We start from the raw sequence: 20,686 nt of genomic DNA, 5'->3' as shown, positions 1-20,686 counted from the left end.
AATAAATTAAATATCGTTTGGGTATCTGTCCCTCACATGCAACACAGACAACTTGAGTAGATCAATCAATCACACACACACATTCACGTGCTATGATCCTCTCTTCCTACTTTGTATTATTATTTTGTCTCCTTCCACTAATCCCTATCTTATTATGCATCTCTAATGATCTCCCCTTTAACGTATAGTTTTTGTTACATTTCTTTATATAATGTTACGGACTATATAATAAGCTGAATGAATACTGATCTTTTTTCAGGCTGCGAATAAACCAAAGAATGGCTTTAACCCATCGCATCATCATCCTCGTGGCACTTCTTGCTATCTCCGTCACAGCCGTCTCTCCCGCGGCTAAACTGAAACCAAAACAAACCGTTCCTACTACTCCTCCTCCACCTCCGGCGATCTCAGCGGCGGCCAAAGATTTCCTTGATGCGCACAACAAGGCCAGAGCCATGGTCGGTGTTCCGCCACTGGTTTGGAGCCGGACGCTGGAAGCTGCGGCGAATAGGCTGGCTCGTTACCAGAGGAATCAGAAGAAGTGTGAGTTCGCGAGCCTTAATCCTGGGAAATACGGCGCGAACCAGCTTTGGGGTAAGGGACTGGCCGTGCCACCTTCGCTTGCGGTGGAGACTTGGGTGAAGGAGAAACCTTTCTACAATTACAAGTCAGACACGTGCGCTGCAAACCATACGTGCGGGGTCTATAAACAAGTCGTGTGGAGGAACTCTAAAGAGCTCGGCTGTGCTCAAGCCACGTGTGCTAAAGAGTCAACGGTTTTAACCATTTGTTTTTATAACCCTCCGGGAAATATTATTGGCCAAAAGCCATACTAGCACTTGAATCATCTATTCATCATCATCAAACTTCAAATTAATAAATTAGTATAAATGTGCTCTTTTTTGCCAATTTCAGTTTTGGAATATTTTTAATATATTGAAGATTATGCGCCGATTGATGATGTTAGGCTGTGGTGAATTAGATATTAATTATTGATGACAAAAAAAAGAAAAAAAAATATATATATTAATTATTGAAAATGTAAGTAACTGTGAGGAGACAAGATCCAACCATTGCTCTTCTTAATCACGAATCTTTGTGAATAAAGGAAACTAAGTTAATTATAAGAACCTTTGTGAATAATTATAAGAATGTAACTGATAACTTAGATATGTAATATGTTCAACAAAAGAACGTAAATATGAATATCTAAACTGAAGTCCCAAAAGTTAGGACATATAATAAAACTTACATGAATCTAATCTAAATATAGATTACAAAAATTAATGCAATTAAACATAGATTTTCTTACTGTTAATTTTGAATGTATTAGAAATGCAATCACATTGCCACATCTTCATACATTTACTTTATAAGACATCAAATAAAAATACATCTTCATACATTATTGGCCAAACGCCTTAGTAGCACAATTGGCTGGATTCATAATATCATGGAATAAAAAGTAGTTTTAATGAGTGTTTTTTTTTGCCAGTTTCAGTTTTGGAATTGTATAGAACGAATAATATTGTGCTGTGATCTGATTGATGATGTTAAGCTGTGGAGAATTACATATAAATTATTGAAAATGCCAAGTAACTGTGAGGAGGAGACAAGATCCAATCATCGAGAGAGAACAGCATTATCATAATATTAATCAGATAGTGGGGTGGGCATAGACAGCGATATCTTACACTAATATATAACATACACACACATTCTCTTCTTATAATGAATGAATTTGTCGAAGTGATTTCATTTGGCAGCTTCTCTAAGAATAAGATATCTAAATGTAAAGCTGTGAGGGATCCAATCAATTGGTTTGCGTGATTTACTACCAGAGTGACATCTCTTTAGACATTTTCTTGAAGTGTCCGGTATACTCCGGTTGACCATCTCTGTCAAACCCGCCGGACATAAACCGGAGTCTTTTGCAAACGTCTCCACCAGCTTTGGCAATACGATTCTCTGCTTGCGTATGCTTAAGTTCATTCTTATGTACTCTTCTTTCGACGTTTCGAGCTCTTGCTGGATTCTTTTTGGTGTATATACACGAACCTGTTTTGACACAAATAAGTAGAGACTCAAGTCTTTTGTAGTATCAAAGGATTTTTAAGTGTTTCACAGATCCATGGTAAGTACCGCTGGATCGGAGTGGCTGCCTGAAGTAAGTGCAAAATGTATGAGAGGCTCCGGATGATCAATTGCGTAAGCTAATCTTTCATCTCCTGCTTTGAATTTCCTCGAAGCAAACAGTAGTCTAAGCCACTAAGAGAAATGAAAAGAAGGCAATGTTTAGTTTCAAGCTTTTGTGCTTTGAAGAGAAAAGTTTCATGTTTTCTTTTATGTACCTGTCCAGGATGAGACATTTTGCATCCAAGAATTGAACTTTGTATCGCTTCAGCACTAACTGTGTGTCCACCAACGTTATACGCAGCCTGGAAAAATGCAAAAGCTTGATAATTTCAGAATCTAGAAACTGATAGTTCAACTGTGTTTATTCTCCTTCCATGAGATGGTGTCCGTTACCTTGAGTAGCAGTAGGACTCTCTTCACATTGTTCTGTGGAATCCCATAAGCTAAAAAAGCCTAAAAGAGATTGAAAGAAATTTCGATAAGAAACTAAAATCTAGGCGATGGAAAAAAAACGAGATTGGTTCTAGAAAGAAGGAGATTTTACATGCATTACAAGTGCATTGTGCACATTTATCCAGAATGCTAGTTTCTCTTCATGTTTTAACTTCCTTGGATCTACTTCCTCCAATCTACTGATGAGCGATCTGCAAACGTTTAAACATTTTCAAGATTGTGCATCAATAGATCCCAATTCACTTCCAATCATATTCTAGTCTATATGTAACAACTTAAATGTCTAAAAGGACCAGCTTTAGCCTCTAAGCAAAAAGCAAAAGTGACTCACTTGAAGTCTTGCAGAAGATCTTCAACCTCACTGGCCTTTTTGGCGTCTCTGTAAATGCAAAGCACTTCAACAATGCTGATGTAAGGTCCACTGAAGTCCTTTTCTCCTTCTACATGGAAAGAGTTATCTAACCGAACATCAAAAGAGGAGCTGTTTCCGAATCCAGGGCTTGACGTATCGAATTGGTCTGAGGGCGAAAATGCACTTGATGAAAGAGACGAGTTTGGAGATGAAAGCCCGCGATGTAGTACAGAAGGCGGCTCTGCGAGCTTGCAGTATATTTCTGACATACACTTGACCATTCCTTCAGATAATTTGTTAGGTGTTTCTGGAACATGATCCGATATTCGGGTTCCAAGATGTTCAGCTAGACTGATTAGAGTTTCTCCATTTTTCACATATAGTGGTTGGGAGTGACTAGAGCGGATGGCTTTACCCCAAGAATCTTCTGGAGAAGCTTTCCTACACTCAAATGCCGAACGTTGAGAGTGGCTACGACGAAAACTGGGGTCCATCTGGTCCGCAGGAATCTCCAGTGATTGATCTTGATTATCATCAAGCAGAGGATGAGAAGGCTGCTCTGTTTTTGAGGTGGTTTCATCATCTTCAGAAAAGTCTAGACGCCTTCTAGGGGTTGTTACAGGAGGAGATTTTGGCCTCTTGTTCTCGGAGTTTGGGGATACAGAAGTGATTTGCTGCTCAAAGGCCTTTCTATACAATGAAAGAAGAAACTGTTCTAAATGTATAACTTCCATCTCCAGAACAGCAATGTCTTTGATTAAATCAGTAGCTGGCTGAAGAGAAAATAATAACCAAAAACGCATCATTAGAATGCACAAAGCTCATTTCTAAAGAAACATAAGTCAGTTTTGGAAAATGTAAGAAACTGACCTTAGGCATGGGAATGTTGTTTGCTTCACTCAATATGTACGAAGAGGCTGTCCGATAACCTAACGCCTTCTCTAATGCACAACGAACCATAAACTGATCTTGTAATCTAGTCTCAAGCTGACTAATCTGTGATCCCAATCATAGGAATAAGGTAATTGAAACTAACCAACCGAACAAGGACATGAACCAAGTTTAAAAAACTGTAAACATTACCTCTTCCTTCAATGAAGTTTCGGTGTTTGAATGATATTGATTATGCTTGGATTCATTTGAACGACCCATGTCCTAAACCAAGTCAGACAAAATCCATAAACGATCCTCAGAAGAGGTTTACTAAGAAATAGAAACAGCTTTGTACTCACTTTCATTTATAAGAGAGATTTAGTTTCTAACAAATTTCACACCAGAAAGGAAATTCCTTAAAAAAAAAACTATAAGACAAACAAGAAGGATACAAAGAAGTATAGCGAAACGTTTGTGTAAAGGCTTTTCACAAAAAAGATGCAAAAGAAAAAAGCAGCTTGGGAAAAAAAAAAGATACTTATTAGTCAAAGAAACATAAAGATAAATCCAAGAAGGCAAGAATCATGTCTCAGCGTGTTAGGCTGTTCTTTAACAAATACCAATACACTTTATCCCAACTTTAACCAGTAAGCAAAAGCAAAAAGAGATGATCGTACTCACCAGCTTGATTCGTTGAGAGGCTTCATGAGAACTGTTAGAGGTTTTATCTCCCTCACCTCTTTTCTTTTCTGGAAAGCTAGCACTGCGCAAAAAGAGCATTTCCAAATTGTATCAGACAAAAAATTTAAACGTTTAATCTTCACCCACTACACCAGCATAGCCAAGCGTTTTAGCAAACACATTATCTTGTTCAGGAGTCAGAACAACAAAAGTTGTAATTTAACAACGAACAAGAGAAGATCTGAGTGATTTTGCAACCATAACTCTCAAATTCCCAGTTGTTGCCTTAACCCATCCCAGCAGCAAGTGATTCCATAAATAGCAAACAGTGACACATTTCGAGAAATCTACAAACAAATAAAGTAGTTGTTAATAACGAACAAATAAAGTAGACAGTATACCTCTTTGAACGCTTGTGATTTTGGACCATCCTCAAATCTAACATTCTACCACCTCCACCACCTACGGCAAATCCCATATATGACCACAAAGGAGCTGACTTTTTCTCCTTAGCCAAAGAGTTACAGTAAATGCTTCAAGAGATGGTAGCAAAACTTAGTGTCACCAATCCAGAGTAGTTGCTCGGCTAGAAACCCATAAAAAGCTTGAACTTTAAGGGGGAGATGGACTGAAAAGTTGGGGACTTTTGAAGAAAAAAAGGCAAGTGAATCTTCTTCTTCACCTGTGAGAAGAGGCCAAGGGAAACTGTAAACTTGCGAATCTTGTAACTTTTTAGCAATAAAGGAGGAAGCTTTTAACATTAAAAATGGACAAAAGAAGCGTGTAGTGGGTTTCAATTGAAGAAGAAGAAGAACTAAAAAAAAAAAAGAGTTAGCCTTTTAGCTCATGTTTCATGGAAATGGTAGTGAGAAGAAGAGAGGCGACTCGTGTCAAAAGAGCAGTCACCAATGTGTACACGACCCCACGAGTCGTCGTCGGATTCTCAACCAAATCGGCCAAAAAAGGAGAGAGCTTGAGGGTTGTCAAACTTAAAAAATAGACAATAGTGTTTTTGCTTGAAAATAAAAAAGTTACTATTGGTGCTTAATGTTTATGGTCACCAAACTAAGTAGTTATAAATTAACTAATCTTAAACTATACTATATATTATGTGCATTGGTATTAGAATATTAATACCCAACTTTTCTCTTTCTTTTAAATTCTTATTTTTGTTGAGAGAATAATGTTCTCTGTTTCTATAGATGAGTTGATGATGATGGTCTAATTCTATTGCAATCTTCATGAGTTTTAACAACTATAGCAAGGAAAAAAAAGAACATAAGTAGAGAAAACGAAAACGAAATAATAGTTGATTAAGTAAGTAATAGGGTTAATAGATTTATTCAGCTTATTGGCAAACAAGTCAGAGTAGTTGACCGTCCCTCTAACTCCTCCACACACAGTTCATCTTGAATCACATGGCCCCATAGTCACCAAAACCTATTCCTATCTTATTAACATTATTATTTCTTCATAATTTTCTTACAAAAAAAAAGATCAATCGAATCATCAATTGTGTTCCAGTAAACTTGGTTGAGTTGATAAAGTAAAATTTACCAGATGGTAATCAAAGAGACGCCAGCAGCAGCAGCAGCAGCCAGAACAGAGGAGATGAATATGGTACTTGGTACGCTGGGACAATTTCAACCAACAGTTGGTGTGCAGTAGTAAACCCGTGAACCCATATAGTATTATCGTGTTTCTGAAAAGTCGCACCGCTATAACATTACATTAACATTAAATAAAATCGCACCCGAAACAAAGGACGTCGTCGAATGCATCCAACACAACACATAGAGTAACATCAAAAAGGATTCGTAAAAAAAGGTTATCAGCAAAGGCGAAAAGAAAGAAGAAATAAAAGTGAGTAAAATTCCAAATTTAAAATCGCTCAACAGATAAAGAAGATAGAAGAGGACAAGATTGAAAAGAAAAAAAACACTCAAGACCTCAAAAGAAATGAAAGTAAAAAAGGAGACATCAAATTTTTTGGAAAGATAGATTGTATAGAGCTTATAGCTTTTGGGTTCTTGTGACTTGTCTATGTCCCTTTCTATTCTCTCTATATGAGAAAAAATTGACAAATGCCATGTCCGGAGAATTTGTTTGTGTGTGAGAAGTGGACTTCCTTTTGTCAAAGAATCCATCCACACGAGAAAATTTTATAAAATTGAAAATGTGAATCCATCCATATAAAGTTTGTTTTTTTCTTTTTCCTTTTTCTTTATTTTTTTTCTGTGTGTGTGTGTTCACTACTTCACTTCTTCCTTCCGAGGATCAATGCATAAAAAAAGGTAGTGGGACAATCCATGTCTTCTCTAATATTGTCGTCATGTTTCAACTAGTCTGTTACTATTAGAAAAATAAAAAGAAAATACTACAACGTTACGTACCCGATCCGATTGTAGTTTGTTTTGAAATTTTTATTTTTATTTTATTATATTTGGGGTTTGCATGTATGTGAATATATTTTTCCAATTGCTAAGTTTCGTGAGTATGTATATGATTAGTTCATGGTGAGAAACAAAAAAGAGAGTATTGGTAATGGGTATACTAACATAACATATACTACTACTACCTTGTTTTTTGGAGCTCATATATTCCACTCACTAATCGCCTCGAATTCTGAATAACGTCGGACATACATTCACAATATCCGAGATGTCTTATCTTTTAGCCTACTATATATTCAAGATAAATCCCATTGTCTTTTAAAAACTCTAAATCAGATTTTGTGGGACGTACAGTTTATCCGAAGAAATAACAAAAATGAACGTTGTTGAAGTAAGAAAAAGCCTTTATTGATTGGGCTTTAGCTGCTAGGCCTTTTGGGTTTTTATGTAATCCATTGTCAGAGTTCAAGCCTAAGATACTCAATTCTGTACAGAGAAAATCCTATAAATATATTTCATAATTTAACAGGAAAACTATAATCCAAAAACCATTACATTGATGATGTCTTTTATATTTCTCAATAACCTAATAAGTTATCACACTATATGTACAATTTATCTACTCATAGATCGCGACGGACCAACCAGTACACGTCTCTTTCTGTCCTTTTTTTTTTTTTTTTAATTTAAATAACAACGTTGATTGTGAATATTAATTTCTCTTCTTCTCGTTATTTTCGTTGGCAATGTATGTATATATATTAAACATGAGTCAACTCTTTAAAATTTAAAATACGTTGTAATAATATAAAGACTTTTAGATATATTGAAGAACGTTTATGATAGTTCGACTGTGCCGGCTCACATAATTAACTAATGAATTATGATAAAACAAATGTTCATAAAATTTTCTCGTTGGACTCATAAACAAATTGGAGTGTTTTTTTTTGTTTTTTCCAGGACAAGGAAACAGAACAGCTAACATTCCTTTCTGTCAGTTCTCGAAAGTTTATGCAATCAAAAAAAAAGATAAATAGATATTTGATGGACCTGCAAAATATGAACGTATAACATTCGAATTCGATATGGTTAAACATATACAAAGGAGTTCGAAATTATTCCAAAGGACATACTGAAGATACGATTAAAAGAAAAAGGAAATGGTCGTACACACATATATATACGAATCAGACATGGAAGCAAGAGAATAAGAGCCTGAGACAAGACTTGAGCGAGTTCCCAAGTGACTCAGTCGTCCTCTTCATCACCTTCTTGTTCTTGAACCACTTCCTCTGTTTCTTGGCGGACAAGATTTGTTCATCCTCGTAGCTTTTGAACGTGTAGCTTCTGAGATACTTTTGTCTGTTGGATCTGTAAACCTCTGGGCTTATGAATCTAACGTAATCTCCTGGTGATTGAAAAGGTACGTCGTTTGCACTCGTCTGGACTCTGTTTGCGTTTTGAACATCTCTCATCATCATTTTTTTGTGATGAATATTTTTGTCGACGATCCTCTCAAGTCAGTCTAAGCCTTTTATATATCGTCGCCTGCTGAACAAGTAAATGATTATATAATTTATATAAACTGTCCCTTTTGTAGATTGAATTAGTCACTGTTTTTAATACGACTTTTGTAGTTTAGTTGGTACAGCGCAAGATAATTGTTTTAATTCAATTATTATTTAATGTTTGATACACGTGGAAGTGTAAATGTGGGGTTTAATACTTTAATCAAGAGTGAGAGCCAAACGTCACTGTGCGCAATAAACGTCAAAGTCGTCGTCGACACACATTTGATAATGCCACATGGGCCTAGGCCCAATTTGTTCTATACCCAACAATATTGGGAATTTCACGAAAGCAAGCTTACTTGTATTTTACGAGAATTGCCACTGAGAGAAATGTGGTTGCGCGGCGTGGCAAAACAAGCAAAAGTGTTTATGGTCTTATTTCTTCTCCATGTGCGTGCATACGCGTCACTCCTTTTGCTCAGTGTTTCTTGATTCGCTCCCTCCAAGACTCCAGTTGTGGAAACTCAACTCTTCTCCAACAGTAGTAAAGAAAAGGGGAAAGAGTTTTTGTTTAGCAAAAAGAAAGCCATGGCCTTCCAACCTTTTGACTCAGTGAATCAGTGTATTCATTCACTCCACACGACGGATTTTGGGTCAGTATTTTTTATCCTTTTTAATTCATAATTTCACTTGCTCTTTTTTTTTCTATATTTCTCCGCGTCATTTTGTTTTATGATGAAAATAGAGAGAGCTTTACATAATTCCCATTTTCCCACCATAAAGCTACAAATTTTAATTCTCATAGCGAACTTCACCACATGTTAGCCTCAAATCTGGGGAATTCCAGACAACCCAAGTGAACTTTTTCATTATTTTATCTATACATTCAATTTGTTTTGTCCCATCATGTAGCTCCTTTCGTATTTCTCATAACAAGTTGTGTATCAGTTGCTCTTTTTTGTCTCTATTTTCATATGTATCTAATTTTGATGTCCTATTTCACCGTTCTTTTTTTGTGTACAATTTCTAAGCTTAGATCATTTTTTCATGCATTCTACTTTTGTCTAATTGGAATGCTTGACTTGGTCAAAAAAAACTATAGATATGAATACCCATTATGCCAAAATAGACATTGCATTTTGCTATTCATATCAATATCCAAAATATGATTTCACATATCATTCCAAGTTTCGTTATCTTAATTTTTCATTAGTCCCTATAGCCGTTTCTCCAAGATTAACCCTTTATCATAAAATTAAGCTTCTATTGATCATGAATCATCCCAAGTTTATTAAACAATTTTATTGATAGTAGAGAAAACGGCGTCGTTTTAGTAAGGAGGGAAACCACTCTGATTAAAGTCGTCTCAAAAAACTTAAGCAAATTACTTAAATACCACTGAGAAATGAGGTTACGGGCACGTGTTGCAAAAACAGCTGGTCGTTTGGATTGGACCACAAAAGAGTGTGTTTCTTCTCTTTCTTCTTCTCGCCTACTACTACTTTCTTTCCTTGTCTCAAGCAAGACCAATTCAACAACACAGCACACACACAGTAGCTTGGTCTGTGGAAACTTCTGGAAACCCTCGTGGAAGATGTCGCGAAGTTTCCACATGAGGAAAAGAAACCGAAACCGAAACCGCTTTGGGCTGCAACGATACCCAAAAGCCATGGCCTTCGTCTTGGATAGCATCTCACGACGGGTTTGGGTACAAGTATTGACTTTCTTTTTTTTTTTTTTTAAATACAAGTATTGACTTTAAACCGATCTCTCAATTTGGTCGAATCGTTAGTTATTAAATTCGACTGCTCGCTTTAGAATATCCTTGGTTAAAAGCTTCACCCATCATTAATGTGTCGTTCAGAGAACCGCGTCTGCATCAAAAAAATTGGGAATTTTTAGAAAAAAAACCCCATGTGAAAAACTCGAGTTTCTCATCATTATAAGGTTTCTGCATTCCTCTTTCAGCTCATGTGCCGCCGTGCTCTTGGCGACTATTGGGTTTTGCCTTGCCTTGTTCGTCCTCTCAGGTTAGAAGATCACGTTCCGTTTTTAGTCGTTTCAGGTAGTTTCTTGCTATAACCACTAGTAGTAGGCATAGTCTTCTTTCTTCTGTTTCATACTAAGCACTATGTATCAGGTAGTTTGTTGTTGTGTTTGTCTTGTCTTGTTCTGTATCTAATATGTATTTCCTCATAATTCGCCGAGATTGTCGCTAATATGTTTCCTAATTATGCTCTCAGCTTTCGTAACCTAGTTTTTTTTCCCGTTTATTTGACTAAAGTCGTGGCATTTTGCCTTTGCTTGATGTAAAATTGAGATGTTTGGCTTGGAAAAGTGAATCTTTTGGTGTTGTTGTCTTGATCCTTGGGTTTCTCAATCATGATAAACATTCGCAGGGTAAAAAGGTTGGCCAGATCGGTGACAAAGTCGGTTTTAGAAGATGCGGTGCTTCCCCTGCTGCTTCAAACCCTCCACTTCTGAGGTAATATGATCTGCTTGGTTGTTTCTTCTGTTAAAGTGCCTGCTTTTTCCTTTCTAATCTCTAACTTTTGGCGTCTGAAAACCTCTAGGATCGTTTTGAAGCCGAAACTAATCACGTCATGCTAGTTTCACTGCATGAAGCTAACATTCAAAAAGCTAAACAGCTTTCTTTGGACACTCATGAGGATGAACAGCTTAAGTTGGCCTATGAGGAATCATCTCGACTTCGTCAACAAGAGGAGGAAGAGGAAAGAAGGCGCACCAGAGAGTCTGAAAGGGATGCGCAGATAGCAAATGGTCTTCTATACGAGGAAAGAGAAAGGCAGATCAATAATAGAACTGCATTGGGAGACGAAGAAGACGAGCAGCTTCCTAAGACTGTTCTGGAGAGTTTAAGAAACTTAGGCAAAAGAAAGCAGTTCGAAGATGATCAGCTGGAGAATGATAAACAGCATGCTCTGATGGTTCAGGAGAGTCTGAATATGGTTGAGTCTCCTACTCTAATTAAAGAAAATACAAGTATTTCTCCTAGAGCTCTGTCAGATGTAGATAAGCAGCTTACTAAGGCTGTAAAAGAGACTTTAAAGGACAAAGGCAAAAGAAAGCAGTTTGAAGATGATCAGCTGGAGAATGATAAACAGCATGCTCTGATGGTTCAGGAGAGTCTAAACATGGTAGATTATCCTCCTCGACTTGAAGAAAATAACAACATTTCCACTAGAGGTCCTGTGGATGAAGATGTACAGCGGGTTATTTGGGAGAGTTTTAAGGGGAATGGTCAAATAGAGCAACCCAACGATGATGGAAACCTCCCAAAGGTGAATTCTCCTTCTAGGTAAGCTTTGCTAGCTCTCTTGTGTTCTTTCTTGCAACGTATAGATATGTCATACTCTGTTTATGTGTGTTTCACTTGTAGCATGTGTGGTGGGTGCGACTTGGTGATCGAACATGGAAGATCTGTGAATATTTTGGGTGTTCTTTGGCATCCTAAATGTTTAATTTGTCATGCTTGCGACAAACCAATTGCTATCCAGGAGGTTAAAAACTATGTATGTAAACAACTCCGTTTTGAAATTACTTGGTATCTTAATATACTCATTGAGTTATTCCTTTCTTTTTCTGGATGCAAAACTTAAATTCTTGATAACTCCTTAGGTTTCGAACTCGAGAGGCAGTTTTCACAAATCCTGTTATGACCGGTACTGCTATATCTGCAAAGGGAAGGTATATGCGAATATTGGATTCTCTATTGGTACTATTTTTGCTGAGGCGTGAATGTAAATATAATTTTATTTTCTTTCAGGTTAGAGAGTTTGGTAAACATCCGTTCTGGAATGAATTATACTGCCTTGCTCATGAGACTGATGGAACTCCCAAATGTTGCAGTTGCGAAAGGTTAGAGGTGAGTTTTACCTTTCGAACAGCAAAACACGGCAAAGGGGACTGATATAAGATGAAGAATCAACGACCATATCGAAACATAGAAAGAAATTATAAGCATACTTGTCTAACTTTCATTGCAGCCTATGGGAACGAACTATGTAGCACTTGGTGATAGTCGATTGCTATGCCTAGAATGTATGGATTCTGCCGTTATGGATTCTGATGAATGCCAGCCTTTACACTTTGACATGCGTGATTTCTTCGAAGGCTTAAACATGAAAATTGAGAAAGTATTTCCTTTTCTTTTGGTGGAGAAACAAGCGCTGAATAAAGCTGAGAAGGAAGAGAAAATTGTGAGTACTTTTCTTATTTGAAACTTTCCCCTTTCTATCTCTGTCTCTCTCTTTCCACTCATATGTGTTGTAACTTTCAAAATAAGCAGGCCTATCAGTATGAGGTGGTAACCAGAGGTATTTGCCTGTCTGAAGAGCAGACTGTCGATAGTGTAAGAGTTTATATTGGATAACTCTTACTTTAGAATAAAAAGTAAATTGGAGTTTATGACGACTGTAACTCTGGTCTGGTCCACATATACAGGTCTCACAAGGGCCAACCAGGGGGCCGGGCAACAAGCTAACACTAACAGGCATGGCTACAGAACCTCAAAGGGTTGTTCGTGAGTGTGAGGTCACTGCAATTCTCATCCTATATGGACTTCCAAGGTAGTTTTACATCTCTTGCACCTCATCTCCCACCAGTGTACTCTCTTGGGGGAAATATGCTCAATCAAAAGCTATGTTCAAACGCAGGTTACTAACCGGATATATATTGGCTCACGAGATGATGCATGCTTATCTTAGACTCAATGGTAAGTAATTGGTCAAACAACCAGATATTAAGGTTCACAAAAGAACTTGCGGAAGAGGTCTCAAGTGTTTTTGCTTTTGAAACAGGACACAGAAATCTTAACAAAGTTTTGGAAGAAGGAATATGCCAAGTGTTAGGCCACATGTGGTTGGAGTCTGAGAGATACGCCGCTGTTGATGCTACTGCAGCTGCAGCTTCTTCTTCTTCTTCTTCCCGCACTCCTCCAGCTAGTGCGTCGAAGAAAGGGGAGTGGTCTGATTTCGAGAAGAAGCTGGTGGAGTTTTGCAAACATCAGATAGAGACAGATGAATCACCAGTGTACGGTGAGGGGTTCAGGAAAGTTAACGAGATGGTGACAAATTCCAACCTCCCGGATACACTCAGAGAGATTCTTCGCCGGAGTTAAAGTCTTTGAATCAGCCATTTACTCCACGTCGACACGTTACACGTATACATACCATATACACACATATATATATCTACACAGACGCACGTTTTCCAAACTTCATGTTGCCGTCCCGTTTAGGCTTTTCCTTGTTTTTTTTTGGTGTGTAAAACTGTTTCTTTCTTCTTCGTTTTCCGGTAAAGTTGGAACCTTTGAGGATCTTTTCGGATTTCCTCGTTGGATTCAATTCTTGCGGTGGATCTATTCCCGCTTAATTTAAAGAAACCGTTTCTTCAAGTCTCTTCTTTTTAAGTTTCCGCTTTAACGGAAATCGTTAATACAAATTACAGACAAGACAACTGTGCCTCTTTGGCACTTGGGGAAATCTGATTCATTTTCTTGTGTTGTTTCAATAAAGCACACCAGGTGTTCGATCATTTGCCCCAACCACATTTTCTTCAAAGAGGCATATCAGGCTTTTAAATCCTTCTACATTTTGAGTGTCACTGTGATTCCAGATGTTTTCTCTCATCTTCTCGAACCCTGTCGCCAAGCCTCTTAACTACATAATCCTGCATCAAATTCGATTATTTTCTCGTGACCCGTTCCCTAACCAAGTCCAGCACTACCTTTGCCGAGCAAACCTCATCGACTCTATCCGTCTCAGCCTCCGCTCCACAACCTCAGACACGACGCTTACCTCTCTTCTAAACCACCGTCTTCTCGATTCCTTTGTCGTCAAGAACGCTTTACGCTCGTCCCCTTCTCTGGCTTCTGCTTGGTCTATCTTCAATACTCTTAGGCAAAAAAAACCTCGCTTTTCATTTCAGACTGAGACACTTCACGCCTTTGCTACTGTTCTTGCAAAGTTTCAGCGATCTTCAGAGCTTAATTCTCTTATTGGAGTTGTCAATGCTGGTAAGTTCGGCCAAGTTCATTTCAGCTTTATGAATCTCATGAACCTGTACGCGACTGCTGGTGATTTCGACTCGGTTCTGAAGACGTGGGACGAGTATAGATGCTCAGGAGATGAGAAGAAAGGCTGCACTGAGTCCTATAACATTGTGATGCAGGCTTACATGAGATTAGGCAAAGATTCTGAGGCTGTGCTGACTTTTGATCAGATGATCAACGAAGGAGGGCTTCCGAATTCAAGAACATTCACGATTATGATTGAGCATCTTGTGAAATTGGGCAATCTTGATGCAGCCTTGAAGGTTTTCGAGACCTTGCCTTTGATGAGGATTACGCGGACTCTGAAGCATTATTCGGTTTTGGTTGAAGCTTTTGTTGATGCGCAAAGGTTTGGTGTAGTCAAGACTCTGCTTGCTGCGATGAAAGCTGATGGGAAGTTTCCAAGTAGACGCATGCTTGAGCCTCTGAAATGCATGAAGGAGGCTGGATTTGAACAAGAAACAGAGGAGTTCTTACGAGAAATGTTGCCAGATGAGAGAATCAAGGACATTTCTTTGTATTCTATGGATAGTCCCAGCGATAGCGAAGACGAAGGAGATGAACAGAATGATGATGTTAATGAAGCTCGAGTTAAGTTGAAGCCATGGCTGGACCCAAAGGCTTTAGCAAACTCGTTAAAGAAGTGGAGCTCTGATGTGGTCACTGCTTTGGAAGAAGCTAACTTCGTCTGGACAAATCTATTGGTCTGCAAGATGCTAAGAAACTTCAGATCACCTGAAACAGCATGGAGTTTCTTCTGTTGGGTGGCCATTCAACCGGGATTCACCCACGACGCCTACACGATTGAGAGAATGATGACTATGTTAGCACGCAACGGACAAGTTGAACTGGTGGATAAGCTCATCTCGAAAGTGAGGATTGAAGGGATCAAATTACCATTCAGCACCATCAGGCTGATCATTGATCTATACGGAATTTCAAAGAAACCGGACGCAGCCATCAAGGTTTTCCGCCAAGACAGAGCTCTATGTGGTTCAATATCGGATTTCAAACTCATGCTGTTGTACTCATCGCTCTTGAGAACATTAACAAAGTGCAAGAGAAACGCAGAAGCTTTAGAAACGCTAGAAGATATGATTATGACAGGAGTTTCTCCTGATATACAGACGTTCTCGGGTTTAATGAATCACTTTGCATTGCAGGGAGAGATTCAAACAGTTGAGAGACTTTTCTCGATGGTGAGACAGATAGGTCTTGAACCTGATCCTTACATGTTGAAGCTTCTTGTTCAAGCGTATTGCAGATGCGAAAGATCAGTGCTAGCTTACAGAGTGTTCCAAGACATGAAGGAGTCTAATCTGATGCCAGACAGAGAGACAAAAGAGCTGCTTGTTAAGAGTTTGTGGAGAGAAGAGAAGCGAAAAGAGGCGGCTGCGGTTGAAGAGAGCAACCAGATAGAGAATAGCAACGTTTTGCGTTTGGCGTTGAAGGGTCATGTGTGGACCATTGGTTCTAAAGACATCGCTCGAGTCCACAATCTCTACCGCGACTCTGTTATGAAAGGTTCGAGTTAAACAGAACATTTTCTCTATGATTTGTCTTTATTGGGCTCGATGATCGTTTTAATGCCCATAGAGTATGGTCTGGTGAAGAAGAAGGGTCACAACCACATCATTCAATTTCAAACAAAAAAAATACGACACCGTGCTTCCCTCTTCTGGCGCTCTCGTTTCTTCCATCTTTGATGGTTGCGTTTCGGCTGTATTTGGACTCTCTCGCTATGGGTGGGTAACTGGGAACCACGTGAACGGGTGTGTGTAATCATCTCTCCATCCTTTTTAATGTTGTTCTAGGATCATACTTAATTTAATAACAACAAAATAATGATTTTTCTTTTTTTTTTTCTTTTTTGAAAGGCTGCAAAGATGATATATCGAGGGATTAGGTACGAAATAAACAAAGAGCAAAACAATCATCATATCTGAAAGAAAAGTATTGTAGCATTAAAATGTGAAAAAGCACACACACTAGCATATAGGAAAAAAACAACATTTGTAGCTGTTTATTGTTGAAGGCTGAAAAGCACAAAAGCCAGCTATATTAGTTTTGATTAATTGACGTTGACGACTTACATGAAATGAGATGAATTTATAATTGGTACCCAAACAAAAGGTGATTTTTTCTTAATATTATTTTTAATGATTATAAGAGAAAGATATCCCATTTATTATGATTAAAACAACATCCTAATCATATTATTTCCTAATTGACCAGCCCTTGACATATGAACACCAAAATATATCCTTATGAAATAGGTAAATAACAGCAAAAAGTAAATACTTATTAAAACAATAATAAAAAAAGAAACGAGAAAAGAAAACGCATACTCAATGGTGCATTTATTTATGTATACAAAAGGGAAATTATGTAGTTGTAAAAAAAGAAAAAGAAGGGAAATTAAGAATATAGTTGTTATTGACCAAGTAACATAAGAATATAGTTTTTTAAAATATTTTCACTTTCCTTTTTTTATAAACTTATAAGAAAAGATAGTCCACTAGTGTTGTGTTTATTCTCCCTCCTCTCTCTCTCTCTGTTCCCCTACCCTGTACTGTAATAATATCTCTTTCTTTCTGCCTCTCCCTCTCGCGATTTAATTCAAACATGAAACCAAAGTGGCTCTACCAAATATTTCAGGCAATTTCTCAAACATCGATCTCTTCTGAAACTGTGGAGAAGTTTCCATTTTAAAAGTCAAAGAGATAGCTAGGTTTGGTGTTCCTTTGGCCTTTTCTTGGTTGTTCCCCTTGAACGGTAGTAATTAGTTTCAGAGCATGTGGTTCTTCTCCTGCTTCAAACATGATCCATCTAAGGTTATTAGATTTCTATTTTTGTTTGCTTTTTGATTACATATCTTTTGAGTTGAACGCCGCCTAGTCAGATTTACTTACTTGGTGATATATATATATATATTTCGGAAACCTGCAGGATGATATTGATATCAAAACCGCCAAGAAAATTTCACTGTACGAAGAAGAAGATGGCAAGGCACGTGAACAGTTTGAGATTAAAAGGGCAACGGAGATAAGTCTGGAGCTAGCTGAGAAAGAAGATGGAAAGAGAAGATTAGAAGATCATGGGTCCAAGGAGAATCGCAAAAGAAAGCTAGTGGATGTTGATCATCAGCAGCTTGCAAATACTCCTATGGAGACTTTTAAGGATAAGGAACAAATCGAGCATTCCAAAGATGCTGTCGATGAAGATGTGAATCCTCCTCCTCCTAGGTATGTATTTGCTTATGTCATTCCATTAGTGTGTGTTTTGTAGATTTCAATTTGGCTAAATTAAATCGGATACTTTTTTAACTTAAACTTAATGTAGCATACGCATTGGTGGCAAATCTGAGATTGGAGATGGAACAGTACCTGTCAATCCTCCATGCGTATGTTGCTTTCATTGCCACAAACCAATTGCTATGCACGAGGTTTTAAAACCATAACTATACTAGTTTCATATATACTGATCGCTGCTTTGCTTTCATTCAACTAATACCATCCTTTTGTCTTGTTGTACGTAAGGTTTTAAAACCATAACTATACTAGTTTCATATATACTGATCGCTGCTTTGCTTTCATTCAACTAATACCATCCTTTTGTCTTGTTGTACGTAAGGTTTTAAAGAAAGGCAAATTTCACATAGATTGCTACAAGGAGCACCGTCATCCTACCTGCTATGTCTGCAACCATAAGGTTAATAAGAATTCTCTCATTAGTTGGCTTTTTGTGCGTACGTAGTATAGAGTGAACAGAATTGGTCGTCTCTTATTACTTATGGATGCTGCATATATGTATAATAATAACTCTTTCAGATTCCTTCGACTGAGGAAGGTATAAAGTACAACGAGCATCAGTTCTGGCAGGATAAATACTGTCCTTGTCATGACGATGATGGAACTGCCAAGTGTTGCAGCTGTGAAAGATTAGAAGAGGTCCTTCTTACATATTAATTTGGGTTCTAATTACCATGACTTTCAATAAAAAAAATAGAAACCCTCTCCCCCTCTCTCTCTCTCTCTCTGGAGGTTTTTGACTTGCAATGGTTCTTTGCAGTCTTTTGGAACCAAGTATGTAATGCTTGCAGATGGCCGATGGCTATGTCGTGAATGTATGGAATATGCGGTTATGGATACTGATGAATGCCATGATTTACATGTTGAAATCCGCGAGTTCTTTGAAGGGTTGTTCTGGAAGGTTGAGAAAGAATTTCCTCTTCTTCTGGTCGAGAAACAAGCCCTGAATAAAGCAGAGGAAGAAGAGAAGATTGTGAGTTGAGAAAATCACATCCCTTGCTTTGTACGTAACTCCCCTTGTCTCTGTCTCATGTATTATTTCAACATTAACAGGACTATCATCGTGCATCCGTAACCAGAGGTCTTTGCATGTCCGAGGAGCATCATGTCCCAACTGTAAGAGACCTAAAAGCATAACAGAATTGTTATTGAATGATCGATGATTACTGATTTTATGTATATTACTAATTATATATATACTACTGATTTCTTATGTCCATCTCATTTCCGATGTATAATTCTAACCGGACTTTTTCACTTTGGTACCACATATATATCTGTACAGATAATGAAAAGGCCAAGGATAGGACCGAACAACCAGCTAATAGGCATGGTTACAGAGACTCAAATGGTGAGTGGATGTGAGGTTACAGGGATTCTCATTTTATATGGATTTCCTAGGTTACTAACAGGATACATCTTGGCTCACGAGATGATGCATGCTTGGCTTAGACTCAACGGTATGTATTCACGATGATTTCTCATCACCAACCAAGAGACATGGAGAGACTTCTCTTTTTCTTTCGTTTTTTGGTTTTGATCACAGGATATAATAAGAAGCTTAAGTTGGAGCTTGAAGAAGGATTATGCCAAGCATTAGGCCTCAGGTGGTTGGAGTCTAAGACATTTGCCTCTACTGATGCTGTAGCTTCTTCTTCTACTTCCCCAGCTCCTCCAGCCGTTACTACGTCAAAGAAAAGTGACGACTGGTCTGATTTTGAGAAGAAGTTCGTCAAGTTTTGCATGAATCAGATCAAAGAAGATGACTCGCCGGTCTATGGTCTCGGATTCAAACAAGTTTACCAGATGATGGTTTCAAATAACTACAGCCTTAAGAATACCCTGGAAGAGATCGTTAAAGCTTCCAATGCTATACCAGATTCAAAGATAATTTGAATACCCTGGAAGAGATGGTATAATATACGTACGGACACACACTCACGCACAACACTGCGGATCTTTGTCATCTTTCATATGTGGCTGTGGTGCCTGTTTGGCATCATCAATGTTGGTGTTGCCTTTCATTTCCACAAACCAATTGCTACACCTTTAATGTTGGTGAATCTTTAGTCTCTACGACAATTATTTTCTGAAAACTTCGCTAACGTTCCAACTTCCATTGATCGTTTGGCATCATCATCAATGTTTGTTTCTTTGTAGTTTGTTGTTTTGGGGCCATTGATCGTTTAAAAGGCCCATAAAGTGTGTTGCTGCTATAGATATCTCTCAAATCTGGCATTTATGGTCAACGCACGCCATTCAAATTAGTCTACACACAAATTACAACGTACCGCGCACGCGCTCATATGTATAGCAACTGGGATATGAGATATATATGGACAACATTCGGTTCATGACAAGGCGAAGAACCACGTGATTGATGGTGTGACATAGTATGTATTATTTGTTTTATTTCAATGCGGTTTTAAAGATCATATATTCATGTTACTAGAAAATTAATTTTAAAAAACCTTATTAATGTTACCGAAAAAAAGAAGATCATATTACTAAATTACTAAAAATAATTTCTGAAGGAAACAAAACCATATACGAGAGAGATGGTGCTCGTGGTCTTAAAGGTGAGAAAGTATCAACGAAATTTAAAAAAAAAGTAGGACCAGAGGTCGTGATTAACAAAGACAAGGTTGATTTATGAAGAAAGGGATAGTTTGGACTCTGGTCTCTGCACGGAGCATGAGAGATTAAAAGTGGTCTGTTCTCATTAATTGTTTCGGTAGTTATTAGTCTATCACTCATGAATCTGATTTGATTATACTGTTTCATTCATAGAGTATATCACATATTTTTAACGTTTAATAATGTTTTCATATATTAATGGTATGTACCTAAAATTCTTGGGAGTAAAAGATCGAGGATTGAGTCGTTTGGAACATACCTCGATG

The 20,686-nt window shown here is 37.8% G+C and overlaps 6 protein-coding genes across 13 annotated transcripts; 4 read left to right on the top strand and 2 right to left on the bottom strand.

Moving 5' to 3' along the window:
- The first annotated feature begins 91 nt into the window (after positions 1 to 91).
- LOC17876654 (STS14 protein) lies at positions 92 to 934 on the top strand. Of its 2 annotated transcripts, none has more exons than XM_006279437.2 (2): positions 92 to 182; positions 260 to 934. In XM_006279437.2, exons 1-2 carry the CDS (start codon positions 166 to 168, stop codon positions 834 to 836), a joined length of 594 nt encoding a protein of 197 aa, XP_006279499.1. In that variant the 5' UTR covers positions 92 to 165; the 3' UTR covers positions 837 to 934. The 2 variants fall into 2 exon arrangements, with proteins under 2 accessions (XP_006279499.1, XP_006279500.1); XM_006279438.2 differs by having other exon boundaries at positions 99 to 113.
- A 692-nt stretch (positions 935 to 1,626) lies between these two features.
- On the bottom strand, positions 1,627 to 5,489 carry LOC17874991. Of its 2 annotated transcripts, none has more exons than XM_006280137.2 (10): positions 4,897 to 5,489; positions 4,496 to 4,577; positions 4,025 to 4,096; positions 3,812 to 3,937; positions 2,921 to 3,714; positions 2,681 to 2,780; positions 2,530 to 2,589; positions 2,352 to 2,438; positions 2,143 to 2,268; positions 1,627 to 2,058 (listed from the first exon to the last, which is right to left on the bottom strand). In XM_006280137.2, exons 1-10 carry the CDS (start codon positions 4,971 to 4,973, stop codon positions 1,756 to 1,758), a joined length of 1,827 nt encoding a protein of 608 aa, XP_006280199.1. In that variant the 5' UTR covers positions 4,974 to 5,489; the 3' UTR covers positions 1,627 to 1,755. The 2 variants fall into 2 exon arrangements, with proteins under 2 accessions (XP_006280199.1, XP_023639191.1); XM_023783423.1 differs by lacking the exon at positions 4,897 to 5,489 and adding an exon at positions 4,760 to 4,838.
- Positions 5,490 to 7,928: 2,439 nt separating this feature from the next.
- Positions 7,929 to 8,418, bottom strand: LOC17875990. Its single transcript, XM_006281316.2, has one exon. The coding sequence runs from the start codon at positions 8,367 to 8,369 to the stop codon at positions 8,076 to 8,078; it is 294 nt and encodes a 97-aa protein (XP_006281378.1). The 5' UTR covers positions 8,370 to 8,418; the 3' UTR covers positions 7,929 to 8,075.
- A 1,511-nt stretch (positions 8,419 to 9,929) lies between these two features.
- On the top strand, positions 9,930 to 13,815 carry LOC17875777 (protein DA1-related 6). 6 transcript variants are annotated; one of them, XM_023787672.1, is made up of 12 exons: positions 9,930 to 10,107; positions 10,368 to 10,429; positions 10,799 to 10,884; positions 10,973 to 11,718; positions 11,800 to 11,932; positions 12,039 to 12,107; positions 12,187 to 12,285; positions 12,407 to 12,619; positions 12,709 to 12,771; positions 12,864 to 12,988; positions 13,076 to 13,134; positions 13,220 to 13,815. In XM_023787672.1, the coding sequence occupies exons 3-12, from the start codon at positions 10,843 to 10,845 to the stop codon at positions 13,537 to 13,539; spliced, it is 1,869 nt and encodes a 622-aa protein (XP_023643440.1). In that variant the 5' UTR covers positions 9,930 to 10,107; positions 10,368 to 10,429; positions 10,799 to 10,842; the 3' UTR covers positions 13,540 to 13,815. The 6 variants fall into 6 exon arrangements, with proteins under 6 accessions (XP_023643440.1, XP_023643450.1, XP_023643445.1 ...); XM_023787682.1 differs by having other exon boundaries at positions 10,368 to 10,464; XM_023787677.1 differs by having other exon boundaries at positions 9,930 to 10,113.
- A 95-nt stretch (positions 13,816 to 13,910) lies between these two features.
- Positions 13,911 to 16,547, top strand: LOC17876040 (pentatricopeptide repeat-containing protein At5g66631). The gene is made up of 2 exons (XM_006279472.2): positions 13,911 to 16,244; positions 16,350 to 16,547. The coding sequence occupies exon 1, from the start codon at positions 14,037 to 14,039 to the stop codon at positions 16,005 to 16,007; it is 1,971 nt and encodes a 656-aa protein (XP_006279534.1). The 5' UTR covers positions 13,911 to 14,036; the 3' UTR covers positions 16,008 to 16,244; positions 16,350 to 16,547.
- Positions 16,548 to 17,039: 492 nt separating this feature from the next.
- Positions 17,040 to 19,942, top strand: LOC17875776 (protein DA1-related 3). The gene is made up of 9 exons (XM_023785819.1): positions 17,040 to 17,306; positions 17,422 to 17,717; positions 17,815 to 17,917; positions 18,106 to 18,183; positions 18,303 to 18,422; positions 18,544 to 18,756; positions 18,837 to 18,899; positions 19,069 to 19,243; positions 19,330 to 19,942. The coding sequence occupies exons 1-9, from the start codon at positions 17,268 to 17,270 to the stop codon at positions 19,677 to 19,679; spliced, it is 1,437 nt and encodes a 478-aa protein (XP_023641587.1). The 5' UTR covers positions 17,040 to 17,267; the 3' UTR covers positions 19,680 to 19,942.
- The last annotated feature ends 744 nt before the right edge of the window (positions 19,943 to 20,686 follow it).

The sequence above is a fragment of the Capsella rubella genome, unplaced genomic scaffold, assembly GCF_000375325.1.
Source record: "Capsella rubella cultivar Monte Gargano unplaced genomic scaffold, Caprub1_0 scaffold_8, whole genome shotgun sequence".
NCBI classification, from domain to species: Eukaryota; Viridiplantae; Streptophyta; class Magnoliopsida; order Brassicales; family Brassicaceae; genus Capsella; species Capsella rubella.
This window is presented reverse-complemented; position numbering and strand designations above follow the sequence as displayed.

Bases quoted from the DNA above. Each gene is read 5' to 3' on its own strand.
- LOC17874991 (XM_006280137.2), bottom strand. From the start codon at position 4,973: ATGGGATTTGCCGTAGGTGGTGGAGGTGGTAGAATGTTAGATTTGAGG. The intron at 3,715-3,811 runs GTCAGTTTCTTA...TTTTCTCTTCAG, and splicing joins ACAACATTCCCATGCCTAAG to CCAGCTACTGATTTAATCAA. The intron at 2,439-2,529 runs GTAACGGACACC...GCATTTTTCCAG, and splicing joins GAGTCCTACTGCTACTCAAG to GCTGCGTATAACGTTGGTGG.
- LOC17875990 (XM_006281316.2), bottom strand. From the start codon at position 8,369: ATGATGATGAGAGATGTTCAAAACGCAAACAGAGTCCAGACGAGTGCA.
- LOC17875777 (XM_023787686.1), top strand. From the start codon at position 10,843: ATGCGGTGCTTCCCCTGCTGCTTCAAACCCTCCACTTCTGAG. The intron at 11,719-11,799 runs GTAAGCTTTGCT...TTTCACTTGTAG, and splicing joins AAGGTGAATTCTCCTTCTAG to CATGTGTGGTGGGTGCGACT. The intron at 12,989-13,075 runs GTAGTTTTACAT...GTTCAAACGCAG, and splicing joins ATCCTATATGGACTTCCAAG to GTTACTAACCGGATATATAT.
- LOC17876040 (XM_006279472.2), top strand. From the start codon at position 14,037: ATGTTTTCTCTCATCTTCTCGAACCCTGTCGCCAAGCCTCTTAACTAC.
- LOC17875776 (XM_023785819.1), top strand. From the start codon at position 17,268: ATGTGGTTCTTCTCCTGCTTCAAACATGATCCATCTAAG. The intron at 17,918-18,105 runs GTTTTAAAACCA...GTTGTACGTAAG, and splicing joins AACCAATTGCTATGCACGAG to GTTTTAAAGAAAGGCAAATT. The intron at 18,184-18,302 runs GTTAATAAGAAT...TAACTCTTTCAG, and splicing joins GCTATGTCTGCAACCATAAG to ATTCCTTCGACTGAGGAAGG.